This window comes from Entelurus aequoreus, linkage group LG08 (assembly GCF_033978785.1).
Source record: "Entelurus aequoreus isolate RoL-2023_Sb linkage group LG08, RoL_Eaeq_v1.1, whole genome shotgun sequence".
NCBI classification, from domain to species: domain Eukaryota; kingdom Metazoa; phylum Chordata; class Actinopteri; order Syngnathiformes; family Syngnathidae; genus Entelurus; species Entelurus aequoreus.
Genome location: NC_084738.1, coordinates 50,433,673 through 50,460,806, shown reverse-complemented (window position 1 = coordinate 50,460,806; position 27,134 = coordinate 50,433,673). Strand labels below are relative to the sequence as shown.

General features: G+C 37.3%; 2 protein-coding genes across 9 annotated transcripts in view; one reads left to right on the top strand and one right to left on the bottom strand.

Moving 5' to 3' along the window:
* LOC133656009 (large proline-rich protein BAG6-like) overlaps positions 1 to 8,694 on the bottom strand; it is a 55,900-nt gene extending 47,206 nt beyond the window's left edge. For 4 of the 6 annotated variants that reach the window (XM_062056737.1, XM_062056734.1, XM_062056738.1 and 1 more), the window contains exons 1-2: positions 4,797 to 4,899; positions 4,378 to 4,462 (exon numbers count right to left, since the gene is read on the bottom strand). In XM_062056737.1, the coding sequence (XP_061912721.1) occupies positions 4,378 to 4,458 (81 nt within the window). In that variant the 5' untranslated portion in view covers positions 4,459 to 4,462; positions 4,797 to 4,899. Of the gene's footprint in view, positions 1 to 4,377; positions 4,463 to 4,601; positions 4,761 to 4,796; positions 4,900 to 8,665 lie in introns of those variants that run through there. The other 2 variants (XM_062056736.1, XM_062056735.1) reach the window with 2 other exon arrangements.
* si:ch211-152p11.4 (regulator of G-protein signaling 1) overlaps positions 1 to 27,134 on the top strand; it is a 43,141-nt gene that overhangs the window by 1,732 nt on the left and 14,275 nt on the right. The window contains exons 1-4 of one of the 3 annotated variants that reach the window (XM_062056742.1): positions 4,410 to 4,524; positions 8,748 to 9,258; positions 20,629 to 20,678; positions 24,133 to 24,266. In XM_062056742.1, coding sequence (XP_061912726.1) covers positions 8,797 to 9,258; positions 20,629 to 20,678; positions 24,133 to 24,266 — 646 coding nt within the window. In that variant the 5' untranslated portion in view covers positions 4,410 to 4,524; positions 8,748 to 8,796. Of the gene's footprint in view, positions 1 to 4,409; positions 4,525 to 5,418; positions 5,752 to 8,747; positions 9,259 to 20,628; positions 20,679 to 24,132; positions 24,267 to 27,134 lie in introns of those variants that run through there. The other 2 variants (XM_062056740.1, XM_062056741.1) reach the window with 2 other exon arrangements.

Below are 27,134 nucleotides of genomic sequence, written 5' to 3'. Positions count from 1 at the left end.
TTATTATTGAAGTCACAAAGTGCATCATTTTTTTTGACATGCCTCAAAACAATAACAGTGCAATACTTTTTCATAACATGGTCACTACTGCCTAGTTTCTCTTGTTTAATTCTTATTTTACTGTTATATTTTTATTCTCATTGTTGCTTTTTATTTTTATTCTTATTGTAATATTTTTCTATTCTGTTTCCATTTATACCCCCATTATTTACTTTTTAAATTTGATCTCAATTCTGTACACTGCTGCTGGAATTTAAATTTTCCTGAAGGAATCAATAAAGTACTATCTATCTATCCAAACAGCAGCTTGGAATTTGGGACCTACTCTCCCTGAGAGAGACTATGAGAAGGTTGGGGTGGGTGGGGGTAGGGGGTAGCGGGGGGGCTTATATTGTTGCGTCCCGGAAGAGTTAGTACTGCAAGGGATTCTGGGTATTTGTTCTGTTGTGTTTATGTTGTGTTACGGTGCGGATGTTCTCCTGAAATGTGTTTGTCATTCTTGTTTGGTGTGGGTTCACAGTGTGCCGCATATTTGTAACAGTGTTAAAGTTGTTTATACGGCCACCCTTAGTGTGACCTGTATGGCTGTTGACCAAGTATGCCTTGCATTAATTCGTGATGAGAACAGCCGGTAGATATTATGTGACTCGGACGGCACGCACACAAAGGAAATGCCTTTAAGGTTTATTGGCACTCTGTACCTCTCCCTACGTCCGTGTATACAGCGGCGTTTTAAAACTTCATACATTTTACTTTTAGAAAGCGATACCGATAATCATGAAACCGATACCGATAATTTCGATATTACATTTTAAAGCATTTGTCGGCCGATAATATCGGGCGGCCGATATTATCGGACATCCCTAGTAAGCATATAATCTAAAAAAAAACTAACACTTTAGACGAGATTCAGCAACCCTGGGCAGGTGGGCTAAGACAGTAAGATTCAGTCAACATCCACATAGTACTTTCAACCATACACTCATCTTTCTATAGCCATACCCACTACAAATACACATCTATCTATAGTAGGGCTGAAACTATATATCGATTAGAAAAAAGCTTTGATTAATATTTTGTTGATGTGTTAGTGCTTCTACACTTGGCTCCTCTGTATTCAGCCATGCATTCGTCTGTGTGTGTGTGTGTGTATTTGTTTATGTGATTGTTGTTGTGGAATGTGGGTCATTGGACGTTGTTTTTATGAATGCAGTGTATGAAAAGCGCTTCATGAATAAAGTTTTATTATCCATCGCCTAATGAGTATTATTAATTTAAAAAATATAATCTAGACCGCATGGGTGCCAGGAACTTTAAATATGCGGACATTTTTTCCACACTACCACTGCAATAGAACACACATGAGAGCAGTGGTGTGTGGCTGCCATGATTTGTGTGGCGGCAAACAGCGGATAAATAAAAAATATATAATTATTGATGCACACGTTTAAAGTGCATGCGTGCATTTTCTGGATAAAAATATCCCGCCTTGGATGCAACCGACCAGCTCACCGTGAAACTTCAGCAGATTACCTACCAAGGAAATTTGCACTTCAGTGGCAATGGGTCTGCATTATCCATCATTTCAAAAACGAATCACACATCTGAGTACATGGTGAAATCTTTAAAGCTTAATATATTATATCTCCTTAAGATCTGACAATAAGGACGCCTAAACGTTTTTTTGTTGAATCTGTAGCCTATCCCAGCTTGAGTGCAGCTGGGATAGACTCCAGCCCCCTCATGAATGGATGGATGGATTGTTATGAATAAATAAGAAACAATATTTGAATTCAAATAGATATATATGCAGCATCATAATTAGATTAAAGATTAAAGTACCAATGATTGTCACACACACACTAGATGTGGTGAAATTTGTCCTCTGCATTTGACCCATCCCCCTGGGGAGCAGTGGGCAGCAGTGGCGCCGCGCCCGGGAATCATTTTTGGTGATTTAACCCCCAACTCCAACCCTTGATGCTGAGTGCCAAGCAGGGAGGTAATGGGTCCCATTTTTATAGTTTTTGGTATGACTCGGCTGGGATTTGAATAGGCATATTTATCATGTGTTTAAAAACGTACATATTATATCTCACAATATTACATATTTACTAGTTATGTTTAAATCCAAGTGTTGGATCCAATATAACACCAAGGTATTTGGAGTCTTCAACTATGTCAAAATGTTGGTCTTAACAAAAATTTGTGGAACAGACTTTTTTCTAGTTTTGGTCATATACAGTGCAACAGTTTTACTCATGTTCAATGTCAGACAGGTCAGGGTCTCTGCAGGTTTCAACAAGTTTAATTTAGGACTTTAAGACCCTAATGAATATATTTCAAGACCATTTCACATCCATATGGACATAAATACAAAGACAAAGAAAAATCAGAGGGCCAGAATGTATTGTAAGTATATGAATTACTTTACTGCTTTTTCAAATCGGAAAACAAATTGATTTAACTAACTAAATACACCAAAAGCTTCTCTATTGTAAAATTAATTGAAAAAAATATTAGCAATTATAACAGCCATTTTTCAGTTTTGCCATAGAACTGTTTTCTTGCAAAAAATGCAGTGTGTTTCAAATTTTATACATAAAGTGTTTTCATGTAACAACAACAACCAGAACATCAACAATGGTAGAGGAGAGCACAACAATATATTGTCTGTGAAAGGGACTGTTAGCCTCTTTGCTAAAGCTAAACAGTTAACTTTTGCAGCTGTCAGAATTGAGCAAACAGATGAAAACATATACGATAACACTACTGTAACTGGACTAAGTTGCAAAAAAACTAATTTGGAGGAGAATATTGTGGATAACATTAAAATTTCCTCAGCTAATTGGTATGTATGAATAAATTGTTACTTGTTTTTGTCACTTTTTTAAAACATATTACTATAAACAAGGATCATTTTTATTTAAGCGTGACAAGGTGACATTCGCAAATCTTCCTTGCTTCCCTTACCCAACTATAAACTGAGTGTAAACACTAAACAGACAACCTTTATAGCTTTTAATGTCAGTTGCTGTATAAATTTGGAGAAAAGATTAGGCATAAGAAGCTGATCTGAAATTATTGGAACAAATATTATAAATAATATACAAGAATTATGTTTGTTTTAGTTTTACTGCTGTGAGTACACTACTACACAGAGAAATTAGCATGTGCTTACTGTATGTAATAGTGTGATTTCACCAGGAATTGGCGCCACTTTACTCACATGACACACCTTTTGTGGGGGTGGGGGGGGGTAAGCTGATCCTTATATACTTGTGCAAGTGTTTGTGGCGTTTCAGCATCTTTTGACAGGGACTCATGCCATTTTTTTTAACTTTTGCATTATCATTCCATTCACTTTCACTGCCATGTTTACAAACACTTTCATACTCGATGGCTCCACATTCGGGTCCTAACCCAAATTGTGACGACTGTGAAAACACTTTATGTGTTCCCATCAACCGTGCATTCAATTGATCGTTCTGGAGTCACACATTTTTGAACTTGCACTTACCCATCTTATGCGAGTGATTCAGCTTTGCTTTGGGCTTTCAATCAGTTTTCTCCGCTGTTATGCTAAGCTGTATCAACACACCGCTGCACGCGCACACCACTTTAGCTGATGGTGCGTGATAAATTCTGACTGGGCAGCACAGGTGGCCTACTGTAGTCACGCTATAGCGGACATCAAAGATCTAAACATTTAAAAGCAAGACTGAAGTTTGTGCATGTTTTGAATAAAAGTATCGTAAATAGATTTTTACGACCTTTTCAAATCGTATTTCAAGACCTTTTATGAAATTTTTTGAGAATTTTAGACATTTTTAAGGCCTTAAATTCAAATTGTGAATTTAAGACTTTTTAAGACCCTGCGGATGCCCTGCAGGTTAATGTTAAAGTTAAAGTACCAATGATTGTCACACACACACTACGTCTGCCTTTGACCCAATCCCTTGTTCATCCCCTGAGAGGTGAGGGGAGCAGTGGGCAGCAGCGGTGGCCGCACCCGGGAATAATTTTTGGTGATTTAACCCCCAATTCCAACCCTTGATGCTGAGTGCCAAGCAGGGAGGTAATGGGTCCCATTTTTATAGTCTTTGGTATGACTCGGTTGGGGTTTGAACTCACGACCTACCGATCTCAGGGCGGATACTCTAACCACTAAGCCACTGAGTAGGTTAATGCAGTCTGCAATAGCGTTTATTACCTTAGTTTATTTGTTTGTTAGGACGATAATTTGTGTAGAGAAGAGAACAATCAAGGCTCTAAAACTGAGCCCTGTGGCCCACCTATGAGTTAGATTATAATTGCGGATCTTGTGGTGAATGGTTTCGCACGCAAAAAGAACATTATTGAAGGCAGGAGCATTACCTCTCCCCTGACTTTATAGCTCCTGCTCTGTGAGTCCAGAGTCTTCACTGTGACGTCAGTCAGACCGCTTGAATCCGCCATATCTCTGAGTGGGGGAGAAAAATGACATTATTGTGTTACCACACGTCTTGTATCATTTAAGCACAAGTGAGTAAATATTTTCCACAAATCCTATTTTTGAAGTTATAGACACCGACCACTTGCTATTAAATACAAAATGTTACCTTAAAGGCACACAATATTACACTATTGCGATAAAGCTACCATAGGCTTGTTATTGTTATTAGCATGACTAGCTAACATTTGCGTATCCCAGTGCAAACATAGCGAATATAATCCGGCTGTCCCATCCGGTTTGGGCTATGAATAACACCTTGAATAACAATACGCTAAACAACATTTATTGGGAAAAGTGACACCTTGATAACGCAGCTTGGTCAAATTAGTGAGTCGCTGGTGCCCTAAAATAAAACACCGTGACGTCAATGGACCCGAAATGACGTCACCAGAGGCGTCCGTTTCATGCCTGAGCGTCTTTCCGTTAACGTGTCCAATGTTTTCCAAATGTATTTTCATAAACAGCCTAATCAGTCTTGATTTTCGCAAATATTTATTCGAGTGATTATTTTCGTTGAATCATTTCAATAAATAAATTTGCATGCGACCAATACGTAACCGATCTATCGATGTCTGTTTTTTTTAAATGTTGTATCTCGTATTGTTCTGTCCTGTAACATTGTTTTACAACCAGTCTAAGATGAATTACTGTTAACAGACAATAAAGGTCTATCTATCTATCTATCTATCTATCTATCTATCTATCTATCTATCTATCTATCTATCTATCTATCTATCTATCTATCTATCTATCTATCTATCTATCTATCTATCTATCAATATGTGTAATATGACTAATGTGGTGCGATGACGTTCCTGTATTGCTTCCGACTCAATGGGTTGCCATGCCCTGCGCGCGCGCGTGTGTGTGCGTGCGTGTGTGTGTGCGTGCGTGCGTGTGCGCGCCCCCGCGGACAAGTTCAGACAGAAGTGAAGGTGCGGTGGCAGTCGTGAGAAGGAATAACGTCTGTTCCTATCTCATGTGACACCGTGAGAAAAAAAGAAAAAAAAACTAACAACTTTGCGGAACTTTTTTCCTCGCGTCTGCCGTCACTACGTGGTTGTCCTCCTTTAACATCTGCTGGCATCTTTAATGAGGAGGACGGTGTAATGTGACAGAGCTCTTTGCTGACAGTATTTAACGAGCTTTTGAAGGCGACTCAAGAGTCACTTTGCCGGACTCTGAGCCTACAACCCACGCTCAGGAACTTTTAAAAGGTCTGCAACGGGAAGAGCATAAAACTCCAGGACGAACAGGTGACCCATTCAACACATTTGTCATTGTTTTTAAAACAATATATTTTAGTCTGAAACCTATGTTTCATGTTGAAACGTATGTTTCATGTTGATTTATGCGCGGTGTTATAGTAATTGAAGGGACTGCAGTTGGAAATGAGCTATTTAGCTATAATCACAGACATACAGAACATATGTCTTTGAGCTTAATGTTTCTGTACATTGTCCCTTCAAATAAAGACTGAACTGAAACTGAATTAAGCCTTTTACCAGATATCTCCTGCCGTAACATTATTTTCTTTGTCATTTTAGGGGACATATGACATAACGCTAGACAAAAATGTCTGTATAAATAATAAGGGTGCTCAAAAAATCGATTAACATTCAATTTCCAATTCCAAATTGATTCATAAGTTTCGAGAAACGCTCAAATTTTTTTCAAAAATTTAATTTTTTTATCAATGTTTGGGATCAAAAACCTGGAACAACTATTAATGATACTGTTGCTTTAAGTAATTGTTTCCTTTTTTTGGTATTTTATTTTCATGTCTTCTCAATTGCTTTGAACATTTCTATCCCACTGCGGGGGTCAGCAACCCGCGTTGCTAAACAGCCGGAGATGTGTGAAAATGGAAAAAGATGAAGAAAAAAAAATATTTTTTTAAATATATTTTCTGTAGGAGAACAAACATGACACAAACTTTCCTAATTGTTAGTAATCCCACTGTTTATACTAAACATGCTTCACTGATAAGAGTATTTGGCGAGCACCGTTTTGTCCTACTAATTTCAGCGATCGTTGAACTCATCGTAGTTTATTTACATGTACAACTTTCTCCGATGAAAGACAGACAGACGTGTTTAATGCCACTCCTTTGTCTCATTTTGTCCACCAAACGTTTTATACTGTGTGTGAATGCTCAAAGGTGAACTTTGTTGATGTTATTGACTTGTTGGAGTGCTAATCAGGCATATTTGGTCAATCCATGACTGCAAGCTAATCGATGCTAACATGCTATATAGGCTAGCTGTATGTACATATTGCATCATTATGCCTCGTTTGTAGGTATATTTGAGCTCATTGAATTTCTTTTACTTATGTCCTCTCCGTATTTAATTAATATTTGCATGTCTCATGACACATTATCTGCATGTAATATTGTCTGTATTTCTCATAGTTGTTTGCGTGCCATGTTGTTCCAGACCACAGCAAACATCACCTCGCTTGCAAAGATTGTAATAAATCCATTAGAAGAAGACAGCCTGCCGTTTCCTTAAACTTGGACACACACATCTATACCTTTGGCCATTCTGAGCCAATAATTTCCAGACGTTATCTCACCTTCTGAGAAGTCTTCGTTTTACTAATAGACTAGTTACCAATGTTGCAAACATGTATAGAATAAAAATGTAAATACAACATTTCTGTCAACAAAGATTTGCGTCAGCCTTTGATAGTAGGCTAATATAGCTAATATAGACACTTGGTACTAAAGTACCAATGATTGTCACACACACTAGGTGTGGCGAAATTATTCTCTGCATTTGACCCATCACCCTTGATCACCCCCTGGGAGGTGAGGGTGCAGTGGGCAGCAGCGGTGGCCGCGCCCAAGAATAATTTTTGGTGATGTAACCCCCAATTCCAACCCTTGATGCTGAGTGCCAAGCAGGGAGGTAATGGGTCTCATTTGTATAGTCTTTGGTATGACTTGGCCGGGATTTGAACTCACAACTACTCAGGCAAATCATATTGTTGATGTAGATGCCCATATTTGCAGTTCAGATTTACTTTACAAAAGAGAAGTGTGGGATACTTGTCTTGTTGCCTTATTTGTATTTGACTTTATTAAATGGATTAATATTATTGTTTGGCGCAGCCGGACTGGAGCAGGAGGGGATAGAAAGAGAAAAAAAGGAAGACGGAAGAGGAAATTGCGGGTACAAGAGGGCGATAAGACAGAGATACAATAACAACAACAAACACAACAATAACAACAACAACAGAACAGCATCAGCAAATAGGATATGTACAAAAATGATACGAAAAGTGATAGCAAAGAAGCAGTTAGTGGAGTAAATATTAATAACACAGAAATTACAACGAATAATGAATTATTGCACTACAAATGGAGCAATTGATAATGAATAATAACAATAATTACCTCTATTATCAACAATGCAACTGTTTCAAATGCAACAATAAATATATGTAATGTAATTTGAAATACAACAGAAAGCAGAGAAATGGAGGGGAAGAAAGAGAAGCGAACTATATTGACCTTGTAGATTGTTATAGTAACAATAGGTTAAGCTTTGTCAGTGTGCCGTGTTTTACCCAGTTTCCCGTTGGGGAACATAATCAAATATGTTTTATTCCAGCACCCCCCGCGACCCCATCAGGGACAAGCGGTAGAAAATGGATGTATGAAATGTGATTATACGCATGAATGTATGTATGCATATGTGCTTGTATATGTACAGTATGTGTATATGTATGTTTGTACAGTGAATGTGCGTGTGTATGTATGTACTGTATTTGTGTATGTATTTGGGAGCGTAGGTACTTATGTAAATGGGTAAGTACCAATGTGTGCGCATACTTATGTATTAATGAATGAATATACGTATGTGTGTATTAATATGTATGAATAATTATGTGTATGTGAGTATGTATGTACAATATATTTGTCTCCCAGTGTGTGTGGGAGCCAAAGTACGGCCCCAGCCACCCATAGAGCCCAACCCAAAACAGATGCCCAGGTAATAAATGACTTTATAACTGCTGCATCAAAGAACCACTTGTTTCACGAAAAGAAAAGTAGCACAAGAAGAATTTTGGAATTATTCACCCAAATTATTTCTGGCATTCACAGAATTGAGCTAATAATTCCGGCTGTGACTCCACAAACACATTCTTCTTACTGTGACTCACTGTCCGACTTCCCTAAATCAGCTTCATCCAACATGCCGTTGCCTCGCAGTAAATCCACCCCCTTTTTCTTGTTGCTTTGCAGCGCTTCCTTCCTTTCACAACCTTGTCCAGTCATCTGGTGCGTGGCCACCATGCTGCGTAAATTCAGCTCCGAGGGATCCCTCCTGGATATTGACTCAAGTTCTTGGAGAAAGTTGGCTCCAGAGATGTCAGACTATAACTGCCGAGAATCTGGCACATGTGATGAGCATGAGGGGATGAGCGCAGAGACGCCTCCTATGATCCAGAAGCCCAGTTCTTGCACACCTGTGAAGAAGCAACTGATAAAGGAGCAGAGTGTCAGTGTGGAAAACCTGCTTGACCTGGGGCAACAGAAAATGAGCCTGCTTGATGTGTGTTCCATTGATGAAGGGTCCAGAACATACAGTGACAGCCAGTTGGCCCCGGCGGCCAGGAGAAGCTCAAAGAGTCTGGACAGAGACGACCTGCTTCCTTCGTCCTACTCCAAACAGTTCATCAAATCCTCGCATCGGCATCAGCATCTAGCCAAACTGTCAGCTGCAAAACTGTACCTCAAGAGCCTGTTTGGCCAGGTATGTCACTATTCAAGATTTGCATCTGTATTTTATATTGATTCTTCAACGCACCGTTGATAGATTTATATTCACATTGTACATTAAGGATCGATTTAGATTTTTATAGTGACTCAAATGAACTAAATTGTTGCTTCAGTTCCGTTTGTGGTTCACATGACCTTGTTTCAATGGACCGTTATACTAAGAACTGATGCAGCATATTACTCCAAATCAGGCATATAAGGACTCGGGACAATTTTGTGACCAGGGATGTTCCAATCAAAATGTTATGCTGTTGATTCCGATACGATCATCCGTGAGTGAGATTGGCCGATATCAATACCGTCAATCACATGTATTAACATTTCAAAATTTATTTTTGGTGAGTGCTTTTGACAGTTTAACAACATATTTAACTATTTCCGTACTCTCTTTCATTATAAACAGTACTTGTTTGAGCAAAACAAAGTCAACAGAAAACAACAAAAAGATTTTGAAAAAATGAAAATATCGATATGATCATTCAAGTATCGATCATATACTGATACTACCATCGATGCGATCCTCCTCTTATGTGTCGTGTACTGACTGCGACAATGCTGACACACCAACAGTTGTTGATATATTATCCTCTAAAACTATGTCTAAAACTCAAGACCAGGGGGGCAGATTTGGCCTGCCACACACCAAGTGATTTAATGTGGTTTGCCTGGTCTTCTATCATTTAACATTGTCTGCCACATAATTTAATGTCGACCGCCACGTCATTTATACGACCCGCCACATGATTTTTGCGGCCTGCCACATCATGCCATTTAACGAGGCACAACGTGGTCTGCCACATAATCCAAAGTGGCCTGCTCATCATTCAATGTGGTGCGTCATGTCATTTAATGTGATCTTCCACATCTTTTAAGGTGATCCGCCATGTTTTCTATGTGGCCTTCTGAGGGCAGCAATAATAGCAATGTGTGACACCCCTGTTAGACCAGACCTGGGCCATTATTTTGACTCGGGGGGCCACATTGAGAAAAAAAAACGTGTCTAAGAGTCGGTATATTTATATATATATATGTGTGTGTATATATATATACTGTATATGTGTGTGTATATATATATATATATATATATATATATATATATATATATATATATATATATATATATATATACTGTATATATAGTCCGAGTCCATGGTTCTCGCCCGGAAAAGGGTGGAGTGCCATCTCCGGGTTGGGGAGGAAGATCTTGCCCCAAGTGGAGGAGTTTAAGTACCTCGGAGTCTTGTTCACGAGTGAGGGAAGAGTGGATCGTGAGATCGACAGGCGGATCGGTGTGGAGTCTTCAGTAATGCGGACGCTGTATCAATCCGTTATGGTGAAGAAGGAGCTGAGCCGGAAGGCAAAGCTCTCAATTTACCGGTCGATCTACGTTCCCATCCTCACCTATGGTCATGAGCTTTGGGTTATGACCGAAAGGACAAGATCACGGGTACAAGCGGCCAAAATTAGTTTCCTCCGCCGGGTGGCAGGGCTCTCCCTTAGAGATAGGGTGAGAAGCTCTGTCATCCGGGAGGAGCTCAAAGCAAAGCCGCTGCTCCTCCACATCAAGAGGAGCCAGATTAGGTGTTTTGGGCATCTGATCAGGGTGCCACCCGAACGCCTCCCTAGGGAGGTGTTTCGGGCACGTCCGACCGGTAGGAGGCCACGGGGAAGACCCAGGACACGTTGGGAAGACTATGTCTCCCGGCTGGCCTGGGAACGCTTCAGGATCCCCCGGGAGGAGCTGGACGAAATGGCTGGGGAGAGGGAAGTCTGGGCTTCCCTGTTTAGGCTGCTGCCCCCGCGACCCGACCTCAGATAAGCGAAAGAAGTTTTATATATATGTACGTATGTGTATATATATATGTGTGTATATATCTATATGTATATTTATGTGTATATGTATATGTATATATATTGTGTTTATATATATCTATATATTATATATAATTTATCAATATGTATATATATTGTGTATATATGTATCAAAATGTTAATAAATGTGTATCTACATATATATATATGTATATATATATATATATATATATATATGTATATATATATATATATATATATATATATATATATATATATATATATATATATATGTATATATATATATATATATGTATATATATATGTATATATATATATATATGTATATATATATGTATATATATATATATATATATATATGTATATATATATATATGTACAGTGGGGCAAAAAAGTATTTAGTCAGCCACCCATTGATTGTCAATGGGTGGCTGACTAAATACTTTTTTGCCCCACTGTACATATATATATATACATATATATATATATATATACATATATATATATATATATATATATATATATTACATACACATGTATTAACATATTGATGTATATATATATATATATATATATATATATATATATATATATATATATATATATATATATATATATATATATATATATATATATATATATATATATATATATATATATATCGCAATTCATCAATTTCGATGATGACAGTTAAAAGAGAGAAGAGGTAAAATAGTCAAATAGTGTGTCAGTTGCATGCTCGAATGTGAGCTGCGAGTCCTGCTTTTGATCGGCATGGCCGCTTGCATTTGCCGCAGGTATAGTCACTTTCACAAATGGCGCCTTTCATGTCCTATTTTGCACTCTGCTGTTCTTTTTGTCCCCTACCCTTTTGATTGTCTCATGTAGTGAGTGTATCACACCAGGATGGTCTGCATGATACTTGCTGTTCCCAGGTGTTGCGGTTGATGTGACCACATTTCATATGGCGATTTAGAACATCCTTATATCTAAGTTTTTGACCTCCACGTTTTCGCTTCCCGTGCTGTAATTGTGGCCTGCCCATCTTAGTTGAGCTGCAGTCATCACAGCCTCAATACTCAATGCTCCAGCACGTTCCAAGACCGTAACATCTGGAATTTTGTCTTGCCACTTGATGTTCGTGATCTGGCGGAGGTGGCGGAGTTGTACACGAGTAGGCTGCTTGATATGCCTTCGGTGGAGAAGCATTGTTTCAGTAGAGTATAGCAGTGATGGTAAGACTGCTGTTTTGTAGACCTTGTACATAGCCTGATGTCATGTCGTGACCGTGAGTCGCTGGTGAAAAGAACCAAATGACTTACAAGCTGCTTGGATTCTCCTATGCACCTCAACATCACTTGAATTCTTCTTTGTGATAGTACTGCCCAGATAGGTGAAGGTGTCTGTCGTATTTAGTGCCTCGCCATTCACTTCAACGACAGGCCGCTCAGATTTTTGTTGTTGCAATGGCTGTTGGTAGAATAGTTCAGTTTTAGTGGTGTTTATTCGTAATCCAAAGCAGGTTGCAGCTTCCGCAAATAAGGTGGTTATCTCCTGTATTTCTTCCAGGCCTGTAGCGACCAGTGCAGAGTCATCTGCATATAATAATTCTCTTTCACAGACCAGCTTAGTCTTTGAAGCGACTCGCAGACACGCAAGGTTGAAGAGACTTCCATCTGACTTAGTTTGAATGTACACACCTTTTGTGGTTTTGGAACTCACATATTCAAACACAGCAGTCAAGTAAAGTGCAAATAAAGTCGGTGCCAGCACACTCAGCACTCAGCACTTGTGCCGCCTCCCACAGAAACCACTGCAGACATATTTTCATGAAATTGTTTAACCATATTTGTGAACTTGTCAGGGCAACCATATATTTTAAGCACTTTCCATAGGGTTGATCGATCAACGGTGTCAAAGTCTTTTGAGAAATCAACAAACACAATGAATAAAGGTTGTTGCTCTTATATAGCTTTTTCTTGCAGTTGCCACAGTGCGAATATCACATCAGATGTTGACCTTCCAGCTCAGAAACCACAGAGACTTTCTGGAAGCACACTTTCTGAAACTTGTTTCAGTCTGTTCAAGAGGACTTTTGCAAATACTTTTCCAGCAATTGATAAAAGAGAAATTCCACGATGGTTACCGCAGTCGCTCCTTTCACCTTTCTTCTTATAGATGGTTACAATCAACGCATATTTGAAGTCTTTTGGCACCTTTTCTATTTCAGCTGCAGTAGCCAATTTTGTGTTGTTCATATTTCGGTAGTCCTGTATATATATTAAGTTAAATTAATTATTTGTTGCTTGATGAATACTGGGGCCTACAGTGCTACTGCACTTTGGTGTTGGTCACTATGGTTTTGGTAGCCATTTTTGTGTTATTTATATTTCTCTGGTACTGCATCTATTATTAGGTTAAATTTTTTTTTTTTTAATTAGAAAGTCATTTACATTCTGTGTCATTTACATTCTGTGTCATTTACAGCACATGTGGCGAAAGCATATATTGGCGCACAGGTGAAACTGATTGGACAAATGTGGAGTTGAGAGACTGGCGGTGAAATTTTTTTTGACCACTTCTTACGCAACACTTGAGCCTTAGTTTTCTTTATAGCTTTGGATGTAGTTAAAGTTGTTTTTGTCAACCTTGGATGGACTTTTTTTTTTGCAAACAATGCTATTTATTGGAGAGACTTATGTTGTAGTCGGAAGTGCGTATGAAAGTGCACCACCTGTCCTGGCTCAGCCCACGGCCTTTGGTTTAGAACCTGGAAAGCTTGTAAAGGCCGATACATTTAAGTCAAAAAAGTTTAAAGAAAAGGAAAAGGAAGAACTCAACTGCTTCGACTGACGTCACAACGTTGACTGGAGTTGGAAAGAGACACACCTTTTGTGAGTACAAGACTCCGCTTTGTTTCATGCAATATGATCAATGAAATTTTAAGTTTGTCAAGTTTGTGAAGAAAAAAGAAAATCCTTTTGAGTTTTGAAATATTCTTTGTTGGTTCAAGAAACTAAATTTTAACGAGAGAAGTTTTTAACGCCGATATTGTCGCAGAAAAACAACTCTGTAAATTGATGGCCACGCGCAGAGGCAAACTCAGCGTTCTCACAGGGAAGCGCAATGACATTAACACGCTGATTGAAGCCAATGAAAGTGAAGACTCTGTTCGCAAACATTTGGAAACTTTCCATGCATATATGGCAGAATTTATGGACATACAAGTTGCTGTTCAATCACTTTTAATTAAGGACGAAAAAGAAACCGATCACAAGGATTAGTATGAGCTGAAATTAGATTCAAGACGTTCTTGGAGGAAATCACTGCATGGCTCAACAAAACGGCGCTTGCTCCAGCTGCTGGGAATTTATTTGATTATGTTCAACCTGAAGATAGCGTGTCTCAAACGAGCAGGCAAGCTACAAGCAAGGCCTCAACCAGGCCGAGTAAATCAAAGCATACCAGTGTGTCATCTGAAAGCGCAAAGAGCGCATCGCTGGCCAAAAGCGGCAGTATTGTGCCCAGTTCACTTGGAAGCAAACGCTCAAGCATTAAATCCAACACGTATGTGGCACAATTACAAGCTCAATTGGAACTCGCTACATTACAAGCAAAAGCGCAAGCCTTAGCGGCAAAGCATGCTCTCGATTTTGAAGATGCACAAATTAAAGCTAAAAAATAAACATTGGCCCTCAGAACGGAATTGGCTGTTGCTGCCGCTAACATGCAGGTTTTTGCATTTGAACAAAATCAAGATCAGCAGTCACATGTGAGAGAGTCAAAACAACCAGCATCCTCTTCCTCCATCACAGCCACTGAATATAGAGTTCCAAGGACAGCTCCAAGACTTAAGCCAAGGAAAGCACTTGTAAATCATTATCCAAAGCCAATGCCTACACCAGGAACACAAGAACAGATTGTCTTTACTTCCTCCAATTGACATACCTGCCTTTGATTGTGACCCATTAACGTTCCGCTTTTTCATTAAGGCGTTTGAGCAAGGAATAGAAGCCAAAACAGAAAGCATGCAAGACCGGCTGTATTACGTAGAGCAGTTCACCTCTGGAAAACCAAAGACTCTTGTTCAGAGTTACATCTACATGGACCCGAATAGTGTGTATATGGAAGCAAAAAAGCAACTTGAATGGCATTTTGGTAACAAAACTAAATTAACATCTGCTTTCATGAATAAAGTTTTAAACTGGTGGACTATAAAGGGAGATGAAGGTGCTGCTTTACATGTATATGCATTGTTCTTAAGAAGCGGCTTTAATAAAATGAAGGAGGCTGACTTTATTGGAGAGCTTGAAAATGTAACCAACATGAGAGTTCTGGTATCAAAACTACCTTTCAGACTTCGTGACAAGTGGCGATATGGATTAAAATAACGAAAAGGCCAAATTCTAAGATTTACTGCAATTTATCGAAAAATAAGCAAAAGCTGCATTGAATCCTGTCTTTGGGGAGCTGCAGGCACCAAAAGAAATAACATCTAAATTAAAACTAATCTCCACAAACAAGTCAAAGGCAGCAGCAGCTTTGCCACCACTGTTGCACAAATGTCGGAGTCAGACACCAACTTGATGGCAATTGATAGCCAATCAAATGCAAATGCAGCAAGCTCTTTGGACAAAAGTGCTGCATTCTGCAATAAAGAACATTTCATTGGGAGATGCAATGCATTCAAACAAAACCAAAACTCAGAAGATGTGAACTTCATTAAAACTAATGGCCTATGCTTTGGCTGCTTAAAGAAAGGGCATATCAGTAAGAGCTGTCCCAAACAGCATACATGCAACATTTGCCAAAAGAACCACCCTCCTATTCTCCACATTGACACATGCACTAATTAAAAACCACTTCAAGCAACAGCCTCATGGACAGAACCATCAATGTCCAGTGCTCTGGTCTTTGGACCCTCCTGTCCATACTGGGGCCGGAACATCAGAGCGCGCACTGTATATCGTACCTATGCAAGTGAAGTTGGATAAAGGCAACACAACTGTGAAAACGTATGCATTCCTGGATCCAGGCAGCTCTGCCACACTTTGCTTGAAAACATTAATGACTGATTTAAATGCCACTGGACAGAAAGTAGACATTCTGCTCAAGACGATGGGTCAAGAGAGACCAATAAGTTGCCACAAGCTCACTGGCCTAAAGGTGTCTGCTTTAAATGAGAACAACTTTTTGAGATTGCCTGATGTGTACACCCAAAAGACAATTCCTGTGACACAAGACAACATTCCCAAGCAGGAAGACATAAAAATATGGCCTTACCTGAAAGATGATGATTTCACGCCAATAGATGCTAGTATTGGGCTGCTCATTGGTGTGAATGCTCCTAAAGCACTAGAGCCCTGAACGATTGTGAACAGTGAGGGTACTGGGCCCTATGCTGTCAGGACCCGCCTTGGCCCGCTGGGTCAAAATATGAGTACTGCCTCAGCTCAGGTCAATCGAATCTCTGTAAGTGCTTTGGAAGAGCTTTTTGTGAAACAGTACACCCGTGTTCCGGGCTGGCTGCTCTGTAATCAAACCCCGCCCACTCTGCCTGAAGCGGCTGTGATTTAGATTACTCGAAAAACGCAGATTACAACCATTGAAATACTTAGTATAGTTCAAGACTTACGGTAATTTGAAAAGAGCGCTGCACATCATAATTGCATTTACAGTTTCGATAGTAAAGGTCTAAAAAAATTATTTGGAAATGTTCGGTGGAACGGAATGAAAGTCTTACCACCAATCGATCGACACATCCATAGGTGTGAAGGTTCAGTACATAGGACGTTTCTTTATTATGCTGTACAGAGAGAAATTATAAATAATGAATGAAATGACATACTGTCACGTTAAAGATATAGATAAGATCTAATAAATTTGTTTAATATACGGACACTGCATAGACATAATTTAATTACATCCGTCAAATCATGATTGACAGCAATAAAAAGTAAAAATAGTGTAATAATAAAATAACATCTACAAACAGCAACATGGAATTTAAAAAATACATTACAGTGGTGCCTCGGTTTTTGTTTGTAACATGTTGCAAAAGTTCAGACGTAAAACCGAATCGGATAAAATCTGAAGCAGCTTTTCGCATAAGAAACCTGTAAATTCAATTAATCCCTTTTAATGTGTAATCTAAATAAAAATTTGAAAAAACAACAAAAATTACATCACTTTTACTTTTATTGAAGACTCCTGTTGGGGAAGATGATGAGTGTAGAGCAGGGCTATTTATTATTTTTATTATTTATTACTTATTTACATAATGAAGAGGGTCGCAGTTTCAAGAGCCCAGGGGCTCAGTGGCCAGACATCAAAATGTGGATGTTTCGTCAGACAGTGCCTCCACAGGTTATATGCCTTTGAGACTGCCTTTACTTGTTTGCAAAGTAAACACATTGGCTTTCACACTGCAATGTCAATAAATTCATTATTCTGCCCTTATTACTCGTTCTCAAATATTTTCCTGTTAAAAAAAAAAATGTTGCGCCCCCCATTCTCCACCGTGTCTATAAATAGTATAATTTGTCTGTAAAATTGTTATACCTATACCTATGCATAACATTGTGAGCTACAAGAAATCAAATACATCTTTCCTCATCTCCCACCGTGGTTAAAGTGAAGCCAAGTGCTACATACGCTTCATCATATTTTGGTATGGCAAAAAAGCATGTTCCCCGAGGCCCGCCCCACTATTTGAGAAGGACTGAGCTGGAAAGATAACAGCAAGAAGAAACAGAAGCTCCAAAAGTGTTATTGAGGATTGCTATTCTTTCTTTTGAATTATTGTCTTCCCTTAGTTTAATTTTTTACACTTCTTCCTTTATTTGAGTTTGTAAAACTGAAAATATGAACATAAAATAAGCATTACAAAAGCAATATGTTATTTGTATAATTTACGTAAATAATGTCCATTGTGTATTTTACATAAACAAAATAGAAGGTTTAGTGTTAATACATTCACAATAAAATGCAGATAATTACACATATAGAAATTAAACAATCTACATCAAACATTGCACACAATAAATGCAACCCATCACAATTAAACCTAAGGTGTAGAATTATCGCCGTCTACTCCTCAAATTTAGCTGCTTGTCTGAAAAAGTGTTTGCCGCTTAAAAGGTCCGACAGGAAACAATGACTGGAGCACTTGCTCGAGGCACTGCTGCTTCATTGTGACACATATGCCTCGCTGTTGCTCCCTGTGGGGTGGCGGGAGTACTGCATACATGACCAACCCTAGTTTAAAATTGTTTCATGGAGCCTATTTAGGTGATGTTCGGCGAGCCAAATGAAAAGCTTTGGTGGGCCAGAAGGGGCCCGCGGGCCGCCAGTTGAACAGCCGTGGTGTGGAGGGAGGAAGAGAGGGTAGTTGTACTTTCATACCAAATAGTGGATTATTTTGCAGTAACACTCTATAAAAAAGTACATCATTGTGGTGTAATTGTGCTAAGCAGGGTACACACATAAAAACTTAGAGAAAAAAATGTGTCTGGGGGCCGGTATATCTATGTATGTGTGTGTGTGTGTGTGTATATATATATATATATATATATATATATATATATATATATATATATATATATATATATAAATGGTAAATGGGTTATACTTGTATAGCGCTTTTCTACCTTCAAGCTACTCAAAGCGTTTTGACACTATTTCCACATTCACCCATTCACACACTGATGGCGGGAGCTGCCATGCAAGGCCCTAACCACGACCCATCAGGAGCAAGGGTGAAGTGTCTTGCTCAAGGACACAACGGACGTGACGAGGTTGGTAGTAGGTGGGGATTGAACCAGCCACTCTCCCAACCGCGCCACACCGTCCCTATATATATATATATATATATATATATATATATATATATATATATATATATATATATATATATATATATATATATATATATATATTTATTAGAGATGCGCGGATAGGCAATTATTTCATCCGCAACCGCATCACAAAAGTCGTCATCCACCCGCCATCCACCCGAACTAACATTTTATCAAAACCACAACCACCCGCCACCCACTCGTTGTTATATATCTAATATAGACGATGCAAGGCATTAGAGAGGTTAGAAAGCTTTTGCCTGTTAAAGAAAGGAGACTGATCCAATGCAGCAGAGACATTCAATGCGTGCCACGCATTAATATCTCTTGGCCCCGCATTAGAGGCTAAGAGATATTAATGCGTGATAATATTGTTTATTATTATTATAATATTATTGTAATTTTCATTAAGAAAGTGTTGACTATTATTGTTTTTTTTTCCCCCTGGTCTTTAGTATTCCCTTTTTTAGTTTGTCGCGTACCACGTTTGCTGCCGGCGTTGCCATCTTTTTATTTTTTTCTTCTTCTCCTGTTGTGTTGTGTTGTGGTGTGCTGTGTCATGCCAAATTTCTTCCCCCTACAAACCCCCCCCCCCATTTTCAATTCTCTTCTATTTTGTGCCATTGAATGGACCAGTTGTGGGACAAAGGTGAATATGGAGTTATGCCAACCTGTCTACAGAATGTTTAGATTTTCCAAATATGACTAAGAGATACAAGGTTGTTTTGGAACAGACAAACCAAAACAAAACAATCATGACGCACTAGATAAACAGTGACACCCAGAATGTACATGACAATAAAGAATGTGGGATTTACAATATTAACTATGAACGATAAAACACTGAATATTGACAACATATGAACGTCACACCCCCTCTAGGTCGACATATTTTACAATCAAGCGAAACACAACAAAAATGCAACAAACACAGCGAAATATGAATGCGAAGGGTAAAAAAAAACCCACCTACAATCTACTATATCACTAAGTTTTAGAACTTTGTTGTAAAAATCTCCGTCTGCCGTCTGTCCCTGACACCTGCATTTCTTGCTGGCCGCTCTGGAAACACTCTGTGGAAACCCACCCACACTGCTTGGTGCCTCGTCTGAGCTGCTGTGACTTAGATTACCATAGTAACTAGTATATCATGCAAAAGCGCAGATTCCAACCGTTTAAATACTTTGTATAGTTCAAGACTTACGGTAATTTGAAAACATCGCTGCACATCATATTGGCAGCTACAGTTTCCATTTTAAAGATCTAAAAAAATTATTTGGGAATGTGAAGCGGGCCAGATTGAAAAGTTTAACGGGCCTTAATTTGCCCAGGTCTCTCCTACGGTGTGCAGATTAAGTTAATTTATTCTTCGTCCTCTTGAGATGACATTTGTTAGAAACATAGTTAATTTGTTGTTGTTGTCCGCACCATATTTACATATAAATTCATGCCCAGACTTTTCACAAGAATTACAAATACTCAGTGATCAACATTATTTATGCTGGCCAATTTTGACAGAACCATATTCAGTGAAATATTTTTAGGTTAATATAACAAGTATTTAGTGACATCCCTCATTGCCGTAGTTTGGACAGCCCTGGTTTAGAATGTGAAACATGAAATATTCCTAACAAATTGTGTGGTTTGTCTTTCAGAGTCCTCATTCGTCAAATTCCAACTTGGCAAACATAGAGCAAAAAGACAGGTAAGAATCCGGTGTGTTACTTAAGGTAAAAAAACTCGCTAAATTGACACTTAGCAAAGTGCAATTATTTGTAACAGGAGGATATTTATACTAACCGCAATGGATGTGCCAATTGATCGGCCGCCCATCTGTTTCGGCAGATTTTCATGAAAAAGTATGTGATCGGCCGTTGCCGATTTTGTGTCTTTTTAATGCCGATCACAAACAACGGCTGACTGTATTTATTTTTAGTCTCCCAGCTGACAAACGGATAGCAGTAGTTTATGTGTCCATACATTGTGTGGAGCAGCTCCCCAAATATGAATCCTCTCTGGAGGACCATTCTAAACATGTTACCCACCGAGAGCAAGCCAGGAGCAGGCATGCTAATAACTAAGCAAGTCACTAAGCTAACTTGAAACAACACCAACAAATAACGCTTGGTTAAGTTTAAGAAGTGTAGATGTAACCACGTTGCAGCAGAAAGTATGCAGATATTAAAATGAACTGAATAAGTTGATTAATAAGAGTTACACAGAGACTAAATTGGTGGACCATAAATTGGTGGTGTTGGTAACAGAGGTAGTATCAGTATATGATCATTGCAAGAGTGATTAGATATACTGTATATTCTTATTTTCTATATTAAGTTAATTAAGTTAAAGTACCAATGATTGTCACACACACACTAGGTGTGGTGAAATTTGTCATCTGCATTTGACCCATCCCCTTGTTCACCCCTTGGGAGGTGAAGGGAGCAGTGAGCAGTGAGCAGCAGCGGTGCTGCGCCTGGGAATCATTTTATATATATATATATATATATATATATATATATATATATATATATATATATATATATATATATACACATACTAGGGGTGTGGAAAAAAATAGATTCGAATTCGAATTCTCACGTTGTGCAATTCAGAATCGATTCTCTTTTTTTTTAAACGATTTTTAAAAAAAATGTATTTATTTTTACTTTTTTTTTTTTTTTAAATTGATCAATCCAACAAAACAATACACAGAAATACCATAACAATGTAATCCAATTCCAAAACCAAACCCGACCCATCAACACTCAGAACTGCAATAAACAGAGCAATTGAGAGGAGACACAAACACGACACAGAACAAACCAAAAGTAGTGAAACAAAAATGAATATTATCAACAACAGTATAAATATTAGTTACAATTTCAGCATAGCAGTGATTAAAAATCCCTCATTGACATTATCATTAGACATTTATAAAAAATGAACAATAGTGTCACAGTGGCTTACACTTGCATCGCATCTCATAAGCATCTCATAAACACACTGTGTCCAATATTTTCACAAAGATAAAATAAGTCATATTTTTGGTTCATTTAATAGTTAAAACAAATTTACATTATTGCAATCAGTTGATAAAACATTGTCCTTTACAATTATAAAAGCTTTTTACAAAAATCTACTACTCTGCTTACATGTCAGCAGACTGGGGTAGATCCTGCTGAAATCCTATGTATTAAATGAATAGAGAATCGTTTTGAATCGGGAAAAAATCGTTTTTGAATCGAGAATCGTGTTGAATTAAAAAAAAAAGAAAAGATTTTGAATCAAATCGTGACCCCAAGAATCGATATTGAATCGAATCGCGGGACACTCAAAGATTCACAGCCCTAATATATATATATATATATATATATATATATATATATATATATATATATATATATATATATATATATATATATATATATATATATATATATATATATATATATATATATATATATATATATATACACTACCGTTCAAAAGTTTGGGGTCACCCAAACAATTTTGTGGAATAGCCTTCATTTCTAAGAACAAGAATAGACTGTCGAGTTTCAGATGAAAGTTCTCTTTTTCTGGCCATTTTGAGCGTTTAATTGACCCCACAAATGTGATGCTCCAGAAACTCAATCTGCTCAAAGGAAGGTCAGTTTTGTAGCTTCTGTAACGAGCTAAACTGTTTTCAGATGTGTGAACATGATTGCACAAGGGTTTTCTAATCATCAATTAGCCTTCTGAGCCAATGAGCAAACACATTGTACCATTAGAACACTGGAGTGATAGTTGCTGGAAATGGGCCTCTATACACCTATGTAGATATTGCACCAAAAACCAGACATTCGCAGCTAGAATAGTCATTTACCACATTAGCAATGTATAGAGTGTATTTCTTTAAAGTTAAGACTAGTTTAAAGTTATCTTCATTGAAAAGTACAGTGCTTTTCCTTCAAAAATAAGGACATTTCAATGTGACCCCAAACTTTTGAACAGTAGTATGTATATATATATATATATATATATATATATATATATATATATATATATATATATATATATATATATATATATATATATATATATATATATATAAAAACTTTTTTGTCGTTTTTGCTGATGTTTACAAACTTAAGAAATACTTCCCGAGACACAGGGCAAAACACAAATAACTTACATATGTAGTAGATAATGCCACATTTCTTGGGCTATAGAGCGCCCCGCACCCATCAAATTTCTGAAGAAATAATACATTTTACATATATTAGCGGCAATAGACTATAAGCCGCAGATATATACCGGTACAAAATATTTTGTAAATGTTTATTTACAGACATTAATTGTTTCCAATCGCTGCATGTAATAAGGTAGTAAAACTGCTGATCGAACAAAACAAAATGTAATGGACCCACTAGCTGCGGAGGTTATCTCTCCAATCAGCTAAACAGCGTCAATAAAGCGACGTTGTGGTGAATTTACAAAACTGAAACAATACAAAAAAAATGCCATTGTAAGTTAATAATACTAACACAGACACGTGAATACATTACGATACACATGTGTCAATTTAATAAGTATGAATTGTTTTGTATTGTAAAACTTACAAAAGTTGCTTGGAGTGATGAATGAAGAATCCGTTCGAGCGGAAATGCTTTTGATTTCTCATCTGATTCAAGGAACGAAACAGAAAGTACATTGTCAACCCGCAGCCCATGCAGTGAGCGAACTCTCCCAAAAGATGACACCATTGCACAAACAATAACACACTTTTTTGGTCTTTCTGTCAGTGTTCTATGAAAACTATTTGTTGAATACGAAACAAATCCATAAATTAGCCAGACGTTCAACGCGTGAAAAAAAGGAGTGGCTAATAGTCTGGATAAAATTGTAGTTTTTGCTTATCGTGTACTATTGACTTTTCTTTGGTCAAAAAATGGTACGTAATAAAAGAAAATAGTAGTAGTTTAAATATTGTGATGATATTATTAAACTGACAATAGCACTCACCATAAATAAATGGAAACATTTACAGTTAATACAAGCGATCGGTAATGATATCGGGGCTGATATCTGCAGCATAAAACCTTGTTTAGAAAATGTCTCATTGTTGGTTTGAAAGAGACGATCTTTTTTACAATCTCTGATGTGTTCCTGGTCCACAGTGCCAAAGAGAGGAGGTCACATTTGCTCTTCATGCATCAGTGGAGCCAGGTGGGCCTCAGCAGGAAGCGCAAAATAAGCCAAGAGGAACTGGAAAAATGGGCCGAGTCCCTCGACTCCCTGCTGGCCAGTCCGAGTGAGTTCTGCATTTCCCCACAGATCACATCATGACGTTCTCATTTCCACCATTTTTTGAACGCCCAGACCACAAGAGTTGATGAAGTTGTTTTTACTTCTCTTTTTGGAATGTGCATGCACGGTATGCCAAAATCAAGTTTCAGTGCGTTCCCCGGTTTTAAGGTTATGGTTTGCATTCAATTTGGGTGCGACAAAATGCAAAACACAAAAATGTTTAGCTTTCGTGTAAACACCTCTTATTGACGTTTTTTCTCAATCAAACATACAAATCTGAAAACTACTGGCAATAAAAATATAAAGTAGATTCATTTTGTACATTAAAGATGTTAAAACTAATCCACAGTAGGTCAGTATATTCTAATCTAACAGCTTGGTGTTATAGCTGACAAAGCAAATTAGTGTAATACTGTATCTCAAAATATACATTTCATTATTAATGAATGCATTTTTCATGTTTTTAGAATTTGCAGAACACCCCTGCTCTTTGGTCTTGCTTGTTTTTGTGTGACTGGTGTAATTTATCAACATGAGTTGACTGAGTACTTTTTTAAATGGATAGACTGGTTGAGGGAATAAAGTAATTATTAAACTCAAATACAAATTAACAAATCATTTTGCAATCTCTCAATTATATTAATATACAGCTACCTTAAGAATAATGAATTGTTAAGGGGTAACTTACAAAATCAGCAGGGGATCAAACACATATTTTCCTTTAACCTTAAATACCAGCTGTAGTGCCTTTTAAACGGGAACTGCACTTTTTTTTTTTTTTTTAATTGTGTCCATCATTCACAATCCTTATATAAGCTATGACCACATATGTCGGTCTATTGCACCTATAAAGCGCTTTAAAAATATCTTAAAGCTTTCATCATCGTTTTATATACACACTACAAGTATATATGTAATGCAGTATCAGCCACATTCATAATAACATGGAATATTTACGTATTTTGCTCATTTTAACCATACAGCCGCGTATAAATTTCCCAGATGCATCACAACTTTTCCCTTCTACAACAAACACTAAGCATCATGCAGCAGCATTGCTAAGTGCTGAACAAGATATACAAACTTCGAACATAATAAAACAATTGCTTTTGTACAATGTCTGCTCTCACTGGGATGCCTAGAGATAGGATATTCATGTATTTCCGTTTAGATGAAGAATTAATCATAATACTCACTAAGGGTTAAAAAAAGTTGCTGAAAACTAGCAACTTTTTGTCACTTTCTCGGCATCTCAGAGTTTAAGTCGGATGTCAAAATGCACCAACTTCTCGGTTTATGGCTACAACCTTCTACTATCCAGGTGAGAGGCGTGATTTATACACTAGAATTAACTTTCACCAGCTTAAAGGCGATACAAGAGATTAATATATAGCAGCACAAGCTATCGCTCTTTGTGATCACAGCGCAGCTAAAATAGTTTGTCTGCGTTAGCGATTATAGTAACAATATTGCTAATACTTGGTTAATATTCAGGTCCTGAGATGTAAATGGAGTATTGTTGTTTGATGTTTTTAGTAGGCTTTTTATGGGCGGAATAGTGTACTCAGTTAGCTCAGGAATGTCCAAAGGCCCGCAGCTAATTTTTTTTACGGCCGCTAGCACTTTTAAAAATACTAAATAGAAAACAACAAGTGGAATAAGTGGAATAAAAGAGCAAACGGGTGCAATGTAACAAGAAAGTGTTGCAATATTGACAATAATAACAAAGCTGCCATGAAGGCTTTTTTTTTCTTCTTTAAAACTGTCATTGTTTAATTAAATAATAATTAAAATACATTTTGGTATGAATTATTGACCTATTCAAGGCTCCAATTACTTCACATCAAATACTTCACTTTGAAACTTTTTTTGGGGGAAAATATTGCATATTTTGTGTGTTTGCCATTGACAAAAGGGGTATAAACATAAAAAAATAATATTAACTTATAATCAACAAATAGATCTTAAAATGATCTAGAGATTTAAGTGTTGAAAGTAAAAATATTATATATTGATGTATGACTTATTTTTAACAATTTTATGATTGGGGCCCTTTTGGATCCCTGATCATTTAAGAGGTATTTTTTTCTTAAAAACTGCCCAAAATTTATAATGAATTAAAATCAAAGTTTTCATGAATTATTTACCTATTGAAAGCTCCAATTACTTCACATTTTTTTAATGAAAATATAGCATATTTTGTGTTTTTGCCATTAAAAAACAGGGGTTTAGTTAGCGAAAAAAGGGCATAAAACATAAGAAACATTTTATCTTTGTCAACTATCCGTTGACATAAAGTTTAAATGTTTCTTTCTATTGTTCAACTTCAGATCTATATCTGAAGTTGAACAGTATATATTTAAGTGTTGAAGGTGAATAAATATCAATACATACTTGCCAACCTTGAGACCTCCAATATCGGGGGGGCGTGTTTGGGGCGTGGCCAAGGGCGTGGTTAAGAGGAGAGTATATTTACAGCTAGAATTCACCAAATCAAGTATTTTACATATATATAAAATATATATATATATATATATATATATATATATATATATATATATATATATATATATATATATATATATATATATATATATATATATATATGTATGAAATACTTGACTTTCAGTGAATTCTAGCTATATATATATTTTATTTTATTTTTTTATTTTATTATACATATAAATAAAAGACATACTTGAATTTCAGTGTTCTGCAGGCTAGGTGGCAGTATTGTCCTGTTTAAGAGTGTCACAACATTGCTGTTTACGACAGACAAACTGCTTTACGGTAGACTAAACGTGACTGCTGTTGTTGTGTGTTGTTACCGCGCTGGGAGGACGTTAATGAAACTGCCTAACAATAAACCCAC